The 15,273-nt window shown below is 34.9% G+C and overlaps 2 protein-coding genes across 2 annotated transcripts; both read left to right on the forward strand.

The window, feature by feature from the left end:
- On the forward strand, nt 778-3,235 carry LOC109331886 (26S proteasome non-ATPase regulatory subunit 10-like). The gene is made up of 3 exons (XM_019566655.1): nt 778-1,424; nt 2,556-2,727; nt 2,823-3,235. The coding sequence occupies exons 1-3, from the start codon at nt 1,293-1,295 to the stop codon at nt 3,035-3,037; spliced, it is 519 nt and encodes a 172-aa protein (XP_019422200.1). The 5' UTR covers nt 778-1,292; the 3' UTR covers nt 3,038-3,235.
- LOC109331436 (alpha-glucosidase 2-like) lies at nt 3,881-14,754 on the forward strand. Its single transcript, XM_019565929.1, has 23 exons — nt 3,881-4,059; nt 4,545-4,815; nt 5,061-5,129; nt 5,211-5,348; nt 5,456-5,573; nt 6,109-6,191; nt 6,822-6,917; nt 7,096-7,264; nt 7,349-7,491; nt 7,609-7,695; nt 7,918-8,103; nt 8,685-8,852; nt 9,244-9,364; nt 9,466-9,535; nt 10,119-10,206; nt 10,334-10,454; nt 10,571-10,764; nt 10,923-11,031; nt 11,475-11,630; nt 12,135-12,237; nt 12,424-12,597; nt 13,765-13,910; nt 14,352-14,754. Exons 1-23 carry the CDS (start codon nt 3,917-3,919, stop codon nt 14,543-14,545), a joined length of 3,147 nt encoding a protein of 1,048 aa, XP_019421474.1. The 5' UTR covers nt 3,881-3,916; the 3' UTR covers nt 14,546-14,754.

A 15,273-nucleotide genomic window follows, 5' to 3' on the forward strand; every position in this document is an offset into this window, starting at 1 on the left:
ATGTTGGACTATTGTCTATTATTTATTTTCAATTTTATTGACTCTTCAATAAATTAATACAAATTAATAATATATAATATATTAATTATGTATAAATCTTTATATTAAAAGTACATAAATATTACAGATATGTTATATTATTAATAATTATGTAATACATTTTTTGACCCATAAACTTTACAATTTAATTTTTATTATGTAATTCCATCTTACACAATTACACATAAACTTTATAATTTGAATCATGTAAAATGAAAATAAAAAACGGGTCAAACTGAATTATTACCACATATAATATTTAGATTTTTTTGGGTACTTCCAAGAGATTCCTCACGGTAAGGAACTAATCACTTTTAGAATTTGTGACTATCCCTAATAGTAAGTGTCGATCCCAAGAATTGAATCATCGTCATTGAGGATCTAATGAAGTCTTGACCATTACACGAAGGCCTTTTTGATATATAACATTTAGATTAGATGTATGAATGTAATTTTTTTTCATAACCAATAATATTTTCTCATTCTACTTATAAGTATATTCCAAAAAGAATTTTTGAATAAGTAATTAATTTCTTTTAAATTTATGGTTGTCAATTCCAATAAATATCATTAACATAAATTTATAAATTGAATATTTGATATTTTGGATGATCTAAATTTAATTAGGTCTTACATGTTGGTTAGAATATCATCTAATAATCAAAATATTATTTATAATTTTTGGATGATATTTTAGTCCTTCTTAATCCGCAAACCCTAGTATTTATACTGATTTAGCGAGGGAAGTGCGAGGAAGAAACGTTACGGGATTCCTTCGATTGCGCGTGTCTCTCTTTCTCGCTCTGCTAGGGTTTCTCGATTTCCCTATCTTCTCAATGTTCTCTTCAATCTTTCTCATCTTAATCAAACAAGGTTTCATCTGATTCATCTTTATCTCTGTTTATCTTCTCATCGTTTCAAAATCAATTATGATAATCAATTCCTCTCCCTTCATGAACTCCTTTTTTATCGCTCAGAACCTTCGTGTCTTTGGTCCTGGCTTGAATCCCTTTGCTCCTTATTGCGTTGCTCATCACTCCCTTCCCTCTCGTTAATTCCCTTTTCTCCTTCTTCCCGTGATAATCCTTTTATTCAATTTTCTACACAAAAAAAAACGATTACTTTCCCTCTCAGATTTGATTCATATGTAAAATTGGAAAACCCCCTTCATTATTCATTTGGTGGTTAATTCTACATTTCATATAATAATTTGAAGGATTCTACAAACCCTAGTTCTGTGGTGAAAGAGAACGATGCTAAAGGCAGAGCCAGTTTTGTTCAGAAGGAGTCCTTCAAGAAGGCGTATGTTGAGACCCGGTGTGGGTACCGATGATAGAGGTTGGACCCCACTTCATGTTTACGCTCGTAAAGGTGATCTCAAATTGGTAAGTTCTATGATTCTCTTTACACCGATGTAAAATTTTATGTATAATATGTATAATTCAATGCTGGGTATGATGAAATCAGAGAAAATAAAATTTATTTTACATGATTTGAGTTTCCAAATTAAGAAGGAATTTTTAAAAAGTTAGCTGTATTAATTTAGCAGTATGAGTTTACAAGATTTGGGGTTCCAAATTATTTTATGGTGGATTTTATTTGAATTGGTTAGGGTGGCTCTAGGAAGCATGGGTATTGATATAGATCCAGGACACAGTTATGTTGATATAAATTCAAAATTTATAAACTAATTGAAATGTAGATTCACAGAAAGTATATAGAATATCAGTGTCTGATGTGGCCTTATCACTGTGAATGGGGATCACATTGCAATTATAGAGGGTGTTGCAGTTGTGGTCGTCACCACACTGGCATGCAGATCATGATTTGGAACTGTTCTTTTGGTATAACTAACATTGTTACATCTATGGCCAATGAAGGTTACAAATAGTAGTCACACACAAACCCTGATACATCTGAGGGCTTTGTGTGATTAGTGGTCTTATCTTTTCTAACTGCTTAACACCTTTATCAATTGTTATTAATGATGATACTTTTTAATTGCTCTTTTAACCTTCAATCAATTTTCAGAATGTAAATGGGAAATATTTTTCGCTGGGTGGTACACGTGATAATATGGACAGAAATGATTACGAATAGCTTTTTGTGGTTTATAAATGTGAGTTCAAGGTGTCTAGTGAAGTTCTCAAATTTTTATTGTATAATACAAGTCTAAGAAATACAGTACGTGTTGACATATGTAAAATTTAGGTGCTCTGTTTCTCGAAAAATGTGGATGAACCCAATGCAGAAGTGAGGTTAAATAGAAGCTTGCTTTGCCTTGTTTCTTGTAGATGTTGTTCAACTGGTCATGTGATTATGTATTTTGCTTATATACTTATGTTGCTTTGGTAGTGATATTGTCCTGTCATTTCAAAACTTTGTCCTTGCTGGATAATTTGTTTTATGTTCCTTTAAGAATTCATATTGTTATCGAATCATGTCTGAGCAAAATGATTTCCGTTTTTTTCAATTTATGCTGCACCCTTTCATCTACTTATACTATTTCTGAACAGGTAAAGAAGCTTCTTGACCAAGGCATGGATGTCAATGTGACTGCATGGGGTCCTAAATCAAAAGGGGTGACCCCTCTCCACCTTGCAGCTGAAGGTGGGCACCTTGAAGTGATGGATGAACTGCTTGAGCGAGGTGCCAACATTGATGCCAGAACCAAGGGTGCTTGTGGCTGTAAGTTATTTATTTAACCTTCATCTGTCGACTTTTATATTACTATGTCCATGTACTTTCAAAATTATAAATTCCATGTTCTTCTCTTAAACCAGGGACACCACTCCATATTGCAGCTAAAGAAAGGAGGAGGGATGTTGTGAAATTCTTGGTAGAGAATGGAGCATTCTTGCCACCTGATATTAATGATAGCAGATTCAACCCTCCACTTCATTACTGCCCTGGACTTGAATGGGCGTACGAGGAGATGAAGCTACTTAAACAGCAAGACTTATCAGCGAGTGACACACCTTACACCTCTGAAAGTTAATTGCACTCCTGGGATTTTGGTTTATGTTTGGATCTATGTTTGTGTGAACAGATGAAGAATTTAAATAAGCAACTTATTGCTGTACATGCGTTGTTTGTGTATGGAGATGTCTTACTACTACATTAATATGTTGGAAACAATCATGTACTATTATTAATGTAATGAACGTTGTGCGTTTGATAATATGCATCCTCTACACATGCTTTGTTTGAGTTCAAATCCAGCCATGAATGCTTTTCATACGGAGGAAGTAAGTTTTTAAAATCCTGTATTTTGAATTGTCTCTCAACTTCAAAAGCTGTTTTTAGTTTTTGGTAAAGATTCAAAGTATTCATAATTATTTTGGTAATTTTATAAGCCTGAGGTTTTTCTTTTATAAAAACCCAACAAGTATAATCATGTTAAAATACTTTTTCAATATCTGTATGTAAAAAAAAACAGCTAATTTATATAAATACATGTAAACAAGATCAAGTATATGAATAATTCGTTATTGTGCTTGTGTATGTTTGGTTAGTTGTCATTGCAATTCTTTCGGGGAAAAACCGTTTTTCGGAGGTGTATATTTCCTAAAAGCAAAGAATGGTCCCATCGATTAAAGTAAAATTATTATTCATTGAGTACCTTCTCCTAAGTGTACAAAAGTTTGTATTGTAATTTCATATGATGCGAGCTAGATTGTTTTTGTTACAAAATATCTTCTTATTGTATTTTTGACAGGATATTTTTCTAACTTTCAACAATAATAATAAGATAACAATGTAGTTCCAATAAAAGCTGTACGATGACCTACTCAATTTCCTCTCCTTTCAATAATTCAATATTTTATTAACCCCAATAATAGAAAATAAATAAATAATTATATAAATATAATCTACAATGAATAAAGCAGTAGTAGTGTTGAGGAGCAGTTACAGTTGCAGTAATAGCATCACCATAATTGATGCGATTCCGTCACTGTTCGTGTCCACACGTTACCAACCTCATCTTCTTCATCGGAATAAGTTATTCCCTTCTCTCAGGTTAGATTCTTCATTATTCGATGCCAACAATGGAAGTGCATTTGGCCATTACTTGATCTTAGTAAATCTTCACCTCAACAACCATGCTACTGTCTGTTGATTCTATTTTATTTCAGAGTTTGGGTAGTGGAAGTTGGAGTAGCTTATTTACCCATGTTATTTGATCTCCAATCGATTGAATGAGACCTAACTGTTTTTTCTTCCGAAATTCATGATACCGCACTGAAACTCTGTTCATGATCATTGCATTTTTTGTTTTTGTTTTTGTTTTTGGCTTTGCTTTCGTTGAACTAGAGGGTGAGCCTCGGCATAATGGTAAGATTGTTTGCCTTGTGAGACTCATGTACACTTGGGTGCCCTGTTTGTTTTAAATGGACAAGGCTCCTTCTCTCAAAGTGAATTTCACAAGTAATGGTATTTCGCACTAGATTTGACAGCAACTGAATTTAAAACTTAAATACCTTTCACTTTGTTCAATTTGGCAGAAAAAAACTTATATCTCGTACTATGGCTGATCATGAAGGTAAGACAGTTACTAGTGGTAGCAACGCCGGTTCTGGGAATATGATTTTTGAGCCTATTTTGGAAGATGGAGTCTTTCGATTTGATTGTTCTGGAAATGATAGGCACACAGCGTATCCCAGTATTTCATTTGTAAATAGCAGGAGTAGAGACACTCCCATCACTAGTGACAAGGTTCCTTCATATACCCCTACTTTTCAGTGCCTTCTAGACCAGCAGGTTGTCAAACTTGAGGTCAGTTACTTTATTTGTTTCTGACAGTAGACCCTTTGATCGTTTTCTTGGTCTAATTTGCTTTTTTCATGCTAACCAAAGTTTTTTTGGAAAATAATGTATTTAATATACTATGAAGTCCTGTATTTAGCTTTCCTATAAAAAATTGTCTTTTCTTTATCTCTAGGGGCACTGGTTAGTAGGATTCTTTTACTCATACCAGTTTCCTGGCCTTCAGAAATTGATTGAATTTGTTTCTCAACCAGCTGCCAATAGGTACATCCTTCTATGGAACTGGAGAAGTTAGTGGACAACTTGAGAGGACGGGTAAAAGAGTAAGTTAATTGAATGGAATGTATATTTTCAAAATATATTTACTTGTAACAAGTTACTCATCAGTTAAATTTCATTTGCAGGTTTTCACTTGGAACACAGATGCGTGGGGCTATGGTCCAGGAACCACCTCCTTGTACCAATCACATCCATGGGTTTTAGCTGTTCTTCCAAATGGCGAGGCACTAGGAATTCTTGCTGACACTACGAGGCGCTGTGAGGTGATGTAACATTTTGATTTTGTGTCATTTGTTGAGGTTAATCTCGAAGAGACATTCATGGTTTTACACCGATCTATTTGATGATCATTTGCTCCATTGACAAGCAGATTGATTTGAGGAAAGAATCCACAATACAATTCATTGCTCCATCTTCTTATCCTGTCATCACATTTGGTCCTTTTGCTTCACCCACGGCAGTCTTGATATCTCTATCAAAAGCGATTGGTAATTTTCTAAGAAGTTAACTTATTAGTTTTTGGCTCCCATTACAAACATTGCACTTCATCCTTGTCGAGGGGCTTCACATAAGATTTTGTGCAAATTTTTTGTTAGGGAAAACTGAGCTATTTTTATAGCTTATGGAGTGTATCCATATCAATTGTAGAACCTAGTATCCATAGTTGAACCATGTGAAAGCAGTACTGGCATGTGACATATATTAATATGTGATAGGTGTGCATAAACATTTTTAATACGCGAAGTGTGTTTTTATTAAACTAGTAAAGACATTATTGACAGTATTATGCTTGTTTGTTTACAATCTTCAAGTCCAGAAAGCGTGCAATGTGTAGTTTTCTGTACTTATTAGAATTGCTTAACTATAACCTTTGTGTAAGATGTTCAAGAAGAGACTCCTTTAAATTAAAGCCCTGAGTACATATTTCAATGTGAACAGGATACTATAAAACAGTTTCCAGAGTGTAATTGATTAATTTATTTTGGTGCTGAATGATAGTTCCTTAAATATGTTTTTCATCAGGAACTGTGTTTATGCCCCCAAAATGGTCATTAGGCTATCAACAATGCCGTTGGAGCTACTTATCTGATCAGAGAGTTCTGGAGGTACTTGGGGCTCCTCTTTCCATGTCTCTCAAATTCTCAATAGTGATGTCTGTTGTGGGGAATTGCTTTGAAGTACCAACTTTTGAACAAATGTCATGCTTACCTTTGGAAATTTGAACTGTATAGTGTATACGCTGAATATTGGCATGTGTTCCATGTTTTAACTGCCATTGTTATCCCCCCCCTTTGCTGTGCCTGTGTAAGATATATGAGATTTTTGAATGTGAATATAGCATGCCTATGCTTGGTGTTGCCCAATAAATACTTCCAAGGGACATGGGAATCCAGGATGCCTGGGAATGTCGAGTTATAAATACAGTTTAAAACATTTATAAGTTATATTCGAATGTGTAAGATTTGTATGTGCTACAAAAAATCGTCACCACACTATCCTTGGAATGTTTAACAAATTTACATTCCCATACTAAAGTCTAAACACGTATTTCATAAATTCTGATCTGTCACATACCATATATCTTATATGTTTATGTCATGGATCAAAATACCTAGGAATTCATGAATTCTGCATAGCTAACAGCTCTGTAGTTTTGTATAATCTCAGTTGTCTGTTACTTTTTGAAATGCATATATATCATATTTTCCAGATTTGTTAAAAATTAAAATTTGCAGGTTGCAAGAACATTCCGAGAGAAGCACATACCTTGTGATGTGATATGGATGGATATTGACTACATGGATGGTTTTCGTTGCTTTACCTTTGACAAGGTATGCTCTTTTCCCAGAGAAAAAAACAGTAATTTGTAGCACTGTACTTTTGATATATGCATCAGATCTTTAAAGACACACATTAACCGATTTAGTGATAAGTACATGTAGTCTGCTGATATTTGCATCAGATCTTTAAAGACACACATATAAAAGTAAATGTTTTAATATTCTTCAGGAGCATTTCTCAGATCCGAAGTCTTTAGTAAAGGATCTCCATCACAATGGTTTTAAAGCTATTTGGATGCTCGACCCTGGGATAAAGCTGGAAGAGGGTTATTTTGTATGTGATAGTGGCTTTAAGAATGATGTTTGGGTCCAAAAGGCAGATGGAGCACCTTTTGTTGGTAGTTTTTCTTTGTAAATTACTTCATGTCTACTTCTTCTTATTTCCTTTTTGTGATGCATTAAGCACATGTATCCATTTTCAGGGGACGTGTGGCCTGGGCCTTGTGTCTTTCCTGACTATACACAGTCAAAAGTTCGGGAATGGTGGGCAAATTTAGTTAAAGAGTTCATTTCCAATGGTGTTGATGGTATTTGGAATGATATGAATGAACCAGCTGTCTTTAAGGTAATTCAAATCCCATTCATATGTTTTGTTAAGTAAGAAACAGATTCTATCCAAATTTTGTGATCTGTGGTTCTTGATGTGTACCATTTCCACTTTCCTTACCTTTTGCTTTTCCAGGTTGTAACAAAAACAATGCCAGAGAGCAATGTTCATAGGGGGGATAAGGAACTTGGAGGTTGTCAGAGTCATTCCTTCTATCATAATGTAATACTCTTTAAAATCATATTTTTGGAGACATGTCGTTTCACAATAAACTAGTGGACAATGCTCATGAGTCCTGAGTGGTGCAATTTGATCATATATAATGGAATACCTTCCTGCATCTTGATTCTGATAGTTATGAATTTGTACTTGCTGTTTTGATGCCTTTGCTGATATTATAACTTACTCTGAACTTGTATTAATTGTTATGACTATTTGCTACAGGTATATGGTCTACTGATGGCAAGGTCAACCTATGAAGGCATGAAACTGGCTAATGAGAAAAAGCGCCCATTTGTTCTCACCAGAGCTGGATTTGTTGGCAGCCAAAGGTATGCTGCAACTTGGACCGGAGATAACCTTTCAACCTGGGAGCATCTTCATATGAGTATCTCCATGGTACTTCAGATGGTAAGGATCTTAGGAATATTGATGTTACTTCCCTTGAGTATAAGTCTTCATAGCTCCATTCCTCATGGCATTTTGCATTATGCACTTTTTAGTGTATTTGTCAGGTATACTGGACACATGCTGCATGCCAAATTGATTATAAGTTGTTGGGTCAATCAGTTCTTATTAGCTTAACTTATAGAAACATTAGTTTCCCAAAAGATAAATGATATCTTTAAGATGTGCACCATTGTACTCTCGTAAGACAGTATGATTGCAGGTAGCAGCTTCATATACTTTCTAATAGTTCTTTGGGTTGTGGTTGTGCTTTATTATTTGTGATGCAATTAGCCAATGGATCTTTTTTTCTAAGTTTCCTTTAGACAGTGAGAACTACATCTCTTTTCTTTTTTAAAAAACTTCTCTAAACTGGGAAACAGATTTTCTTTCCTCGTATGGTTGAATGCTTGGTTCAGTTCCAGAAGAATTTATATATTATTATCTTATCATAATCCAGTAGGGAATTTCAAAATATAAAACTTAAATATTCATGTACATTATATTTTCTAGATTTGCTCATAATTTGCATTCCTTGTTTACAGGGACTCAGTGGTCAGCCACTTTCAGGTCCTGATATTGGCGGATTTGCTGGAAATGCATCACCTAGGCTTTTTGGAAGGTGGATGGGCATTGGTTCCTTATTTCCATTTTGCCGAGGGCATTCTGAAAAGAGTACCAGTGACCATGAACCTTGGTCTTTCGGGGAAGAGGTTGGTTCTTCCTTGACTATCTAAACCAATCATTCCTGTGGCTTCCAACTTGTCATATGTTGAAGTTGGACATTATATAAATTCCACGTTAAACTTGCTTTTCATTTATAAAAAATATGAAGTCTATATTGAGTTTCATCTTTAGCTTGACATCAAGTTAACAAAATTGAGTTAATGCTTTTAGTGGTTGATATGTTTCTTCATTAGAAAATACTTTAATGCTTTTAGTGGCTGCCAGATGAAGGCTGGGGCCTGGGGACAAGTTTATGAATGAAAGGACATGTCTTATTGTTGTTTTAATTATTTGTTTCTCACTTAATAGAGTGGTGTTATGTAATTTCAGTTTACATTTATGCTGAAAACTATGCATCGCTTGTGCTTTAATTGTTAGTGTGAAGAAGTTTGCCGATTGGCATTGAAGAGACGCTACCGTCTTATCCCACTTATCTACACACTTTTTTATTTTGCTCATACAAGGGGCACTCCAGTGGCTACCCCCACTTTCTTTGCTGGTGGGTTCTCATTCTGTTGACTACTTATAATACCTTTGGGTTGCTAATGATATTTGAGCTTTCTTCATATGCATCCTGAATTTTCATTCTTGCTTTTGCAGATCCCAAAGATCCTACCCTTAGGAAACTTGAAAATTCATTTTTGCTTGGCCCAGTTTTAGTGTATGCAAGGTTCTTCCACTTCCTTACTCTACTATGCATGATAGCAACAAATTTAATTAAAGCTGTAGTCATCGAGAAAGGGGGAATGATATTAAACCCCTATTTTCAGTGTAAAACTAAATTCAAGATTCCTTGTTCGACCATATAATGTTCATCCTTCATAAATAGAAAAAGATAAGTTCATTGATAATATATATGTACATATATACAACAACAACAACAACAAAAACCAAGCCTTTATCCTACTAGTTAGGGTAGGCTATAGGAATTGAACAATGCCATAATGCTCTATCATAAATCAAAGGATATTATGCAATGCAAGAGTAGCAAAGTTTAAGTGAATTTAAAATAAATCCAGGCTAATCTATTTTCGTGCACATGTGTGTGCAGGTGTAGTTTTTGTCCATTTGAGTTTATTCCACCTTATTAGATAGTCCATTTTGCATTATAGATGCAAACATTAAAAATGCAAAACTGATGGTTCCTCTTATTCATTAGCAATGTTGTACTTGGTGATGTTTTTTGGATCACATCTCTCATGTTTAATCATGATTGAAGTTTGACGCAAAGCTTTATGCCACTTATTGACCAGCACCTTACGCTACCAGGGCTTGGATAAGTTGGACTGTACTTTGCCTAAGGGTATATGGTTGAGTTTTGATTTTGATGATGCGCATCCTGTAAGTTTTTTCCAGCTCATTTTGCTTCCATTTTATTTATTAGCAATGTTAATTTTTTTTAACCTTTCTCCAAAAGAAATGATTTTCAGTTCTTATATATATTTTCGTTCTATATCGGGCATGACAGGATTTGCCAGCTTTATTCTTAAAAGGTGGCTCAATTATTCCACTGGGCCTTCCTCTTCAGCATGTTGGAGAAGCTAATCCATCAGATGACTTGACGCTTCTTGTTGCATTAGATGAACACGGTAAGTTCTTGCATTCAAATTTCCATTGGTATCCTTGTACTGACTTTCAATAGAGTCTCTGCTCTTCAGATTAGCATCTTTTGGAGGCTCTAATTATAAGGTCTAATCGTTGACAGGGAAAGCTGAAGGTTTTCTATTTGAGGATGATGGTGATGGATATGAATTTACTAAAGGCAAATATTTATTAACACATTATGTGGCTGAACTTCAATCATCAGTTGTTACTGTGAGTGTAAGCAAAACTGAAGGATCATGGGAAAGACCTAAACGCCACCTTCATATTCAATTATTGTTAGGTGGGGGTGCAAAGGTATGTGGTTTCTTTGTGAGAAGAAAGTATGAAGAATATGAAATTCCCATATAGATAGAAAATGTCAAAAATTGTGTTTGTCTTGCTTGATTTATTTATTAATTTATATTCTGTTGGGCACTTAATCTTAATATTTAATAATTATTTTTTGTAAACAGCTTGATACGCGTGGAATGGATGGAGAAGCTCTGCAAGTAATTTTGCCTTCAGAAGAGGAGGTGTCGAAGCTGGTATTTACTAGTGAGAAGCAATACAAGAAACGTTTAGGTATCTGCTTGTTGAAATCTTTTAATTGTTTGGTTTATAAATGTTTTCTTAGTGGCGTTTTTGCTGATATTATGCCAAAATTCCTATCTTCTTGACCATCCTTTTCTCTTCTGATGCTATATTTTACCTTGTAATAGTGTTTACTAATTTGGATTACTATTTATGTGGTATAGTTTTTTTAGTCCTCCCATCCCCTCTCCATGAGCAGAGTGGAGGATAAACACAGGTAGTATTCTGCATATTATATTGCACAATTATGGCGTGCATGCAAGTATATTTAGAATGCTAGAAATATTATGCAATTGTCGTTTTTTGTTTGTGACGATGCTAGTCCTCTTTTTTTGTAATCTTCTCTTCTCCAATAATATTTGTTTTTCTATCCCCAAAAAAGTATCATATAATGCAAATTCTATATCAAGGTGTGCTACCTGAATGTTTTGCAGAAAACACAGTTCAAATTCCAGATGTGGAAGAGGTTTCTGGACCTAAGGGAGCAGAGCTTTCAAGAACTCCTATTGAACTGAAAAATAGTGAGTGGGTACTTAAAGTTGTTCCGTGGATTGGGGGTAGAATCATATCCATGATGCACATTCCTTCAGGTAAAATTGATTGTCCATTAGCAATTTATTAAAAATTTCCTTTTGAGGATTTTATTTTTAATGTTTGGAAAGTGCAAGTAGCCTGTGGATTTACTTTCTGAAATTGCTATTTTTTTATTAAACATGTTTTTGGCACCATTCTGCAGTTAAGAATTCAGAAAATTTCTTTCCTTTCTCAGCTAGAAGGAACTAGTCTATAGTATGCTCTGACTTCATCTGGGAGTTTCATTACAATAATTGTAGAATTCCTTTTACCCTGTGTGACCTGTATCCTCTTTCTGTTTTCCGGTAGATCCATCTAGTTGTCAGAAAAAGATATTGTTACATGGATGAAATGTTCTGTATTGTTTACATAATATGTTTTGTCAATGGACATGACATATAATAGAGCACTATGGTGTCGTTCGACCCATGTAACCGACCCCACCTAGTGGGACTAAGGCTTGGTTGTTGTTGTATATAGTAAATTGTATTATTCATGATTTTAAACAATCTATTTTTTAGGAACACAATGGCTACATAGCAGGATTGAGATCAATGGGTATGAGGAGTATAGCAGTATTGAGTATCGTTCTGCTGGATGTTCTGAAGAATACTCTGTTGTAGAGTAAGTTTCTCTTTTACTTCATGCCTTATTGAGAAAATATTATTGTTAGAGAGCCACTAAAGACTACTGTAATCCTCATATATAGCTTCCCCTCCTCACACACTATTTTTGCATTCTCTGCCCTGTGGACCCTCTCTTTCTTTTTGGTATTCAACTTGTCTTCTCTGGCAATTGCTTTCCTTGCAGTGTAGAACTTGAGCATGCAGGTGAGGAGGAATCTGTGGTATTAGAGGGTGATATTGGTGGAGGACTGGTTCTTCAGCGGCAGATCTATTTTCCAAAGAACACCGCCAATGTCTTTCAGATAGACTCTAGCATAATAGCCCGCAGCGTCGGAGCTGGTTCGGGAGGGTTCTCAAGGTTTTATCTGAAGCTTCTCTTATATACTATCAATACTAGCATTAGATCTCTATATCATTATATTAAATATATGGGTTTATTGTCATCATTGGGGCATCCCCAACTCTATGGTTTCCTGGAAGCCATGGTCAATGAAGTTTCTGGCACTTCTCAACCTATAGCAATGGCCTTTTCATGAGTTGCTAGCCCATAGAGAAGACTGTAGTAAAAACTTTGCTTAATTGGGGGGATGTGGCTTGTTTAGGTGCCCCGTTCCATTACACATTTGCACTTGGAAACATGCTTTTGGACATATTTGAGATGTTTGGCTGGCAAAACCAGAATTAGTTTTGATTCCAAATTTAATTCTGGAAGTGGTAACATTTATTTTTTCAGTTAGACTGATTTTATAATTTGGTCGATCACACACAGATTTAAATACACACATATATATATTAAATCTATTTGCTTTTTTATACTTTCATGCTCAAGTTATTTTACTTGATATTCCTATCCAAACAGCTTAAGCTTTCAAAATTAGTTTTGGGTAGCCATTTTCCCACAAATAATTTTATTAAAAATAAATAAATAAAACCATTTCTTCTGATATATAACCCACTCACAATTAATCATACACACCAATTATCCAAACTTTGTACTGAGATTGACTAGACTCAACTAGAAGATTGCATTTGGCCTGTGTCACTTTTTTTATTGTTACTGTTAAGTGTTAAAATCTCACGTTGTCAAGTCTGAGTAAAAAACCATTTATAGTAACTTGACCAACCCTCCTCAACGAATTACCTTTTGGGGTGGGAGATAGACCTAATTGCTCCATAATATGATACCAAAGCCTTTCTGATGTTAGGTCATCACGGAGCATAGATGTTAATCCTGCCAATTTCACTCTCCATTTCTGATTGTGAAGGGGTCTGTTGAGTGTTAAAGTCCCCCATCGGTTGAGTATACGAGTTAAGAAGGCACATCTCTTTTACAGTTAGTATATTGTGCATGAAGATTCTAATGGAAAGTTGAGACACTTATGAACCCAGTTAAATATTTTTTCATTGTGACATCAGTAATTGATATCAAAGCCTTGTAGTTTGTTATTTCCTCAATTGAAAACGTTTTGACACTTGCATATTCAGATGCCCTCATTTCTTCTATGCTCCCTTATATCTTTTGCAGGTTGGTATGCTTAAGAGTTCACCCAACATTCAGTCTTTTGCACCCCACAGAGTCTTTTATCTCGTTCACTTCAGTTGATGGATCTATTCACGAAGTCCTCCCTGAAGATGGGGAGCAATTCTTTGAAGGAAATCTTATTCCTAATGGTAATGATCATTTTATACCCTGCCTTATTAATTACTTTTCATAAGAAATGTCAGAACTTCTAGTGGGTTGAATAAATGATTAAGCATAGCTAAAGAATGAATGAAGCTTAGTCTAGTAACAAAGGGGGGAACTTGATAGGAGGGGGCGAAAGAACTTGGCAAAACATAGACTCACCTCACTGTACTTAAAGCAGTTGGTGATTATATTTTCCTCTACACACCATCTTTCCCTACTCTCCCCCACAAAAGAAAGAAAAGATAATTCCAGTATTCGTTTTGAAAGCCAATGTTATTATACTGTGTTAGAAGTTAAGTTTTTTGTTAAACTATTTTCCTGTGGAAAGTTAATTTTCATGTCAATTTTCTGACTCTGGAGTCAAACATTTGACGTGTCTGCAGAAAATAGTTCTTGATAAATGTCATACTGTAATTTCATCTCAGGTGAGTGGAGGCTCATTGATAAATGTCTTGGCTTGGCTCTGGTCAATCGATTTAATGTTGCAGAGGTATTTAAGTGTCTTGTTCACTGGGATTTTGGCACTGTTAACTTGGAGCTTTGGTCGGAGAACAGACCTGTTTCAAAGGAATCCCCTCTCAGAATTTCCCATCAGTATGAGGTTGTGAGAATTCGGTGATCATATAACTGCTCAAAACTCACATGAAGCCTCAAATTCTCAAGTACTGTAGAAAAATCATGCATGTAAGCCTAAATGTTATTTCCTTCTCCCTCTTTGCATTTAAACATGGTTGGACTTTAAACAATAAAAACAGAAGGGACTGTGGAAGAGGAATGAGAGTGAAAAACAGTATGTCCTGAATAAAATAGCTCATGACTATCTTTTAATGGACTAATGGAGTGATGCCTTTCAATTGCTGTAGAACCTGGATTTTTTTTCCCATGGCTAATTAGTACAACCTAAATTTATTTCATGTAAAATTGAATTCATAATAAGAAATGGCTAGCATGAATTAAACAATGCCTACAATGACTTAGAAGGGGACAACAGAAGGAAAAGAATAAGAAAAAAAGATAGTTGTACCTTGCAGCATCATGCTCTTTGTCAAAACAGAAATGCTGAATGGCACGAAGAGTAAGAGTCATTGATTTCTTTTCAATAGAACCAACTTCTAACTGAGTATTATTCATTATTACTAGTGTTTTCACCTCATCTGTATAACATTCGTGAAAATTCATAGCAGACCCAATGTGGAAAACCTCAAGCTCTTAAGAGAACTCCACATCGATAGTCTAATCCTGATAGGTATAAGTGAACATCTTCAAATTTTGTTTCATCATTTTCATTGATATAATAAAGTGGAGACTGTATTCAGTTTTTGTTTTCAAAATTGAAAACAATCTATT

Source organism: Lupinus angustifolius, chromosome LG17 (assembly GCF_001865875.1).
Source record: "Lupinus angustifolius cultivar Tanjil chromosome LG17, LupAngTanjil_v1.0, whole genome shotgun sequence".
NCBI classification, from domain to species: Eukaryota; Viridiplantae; Streptophyta; class Magnoliopsida; order Fabales; family Fabaceae; genus Lupinus; species Lupinus angustifolius.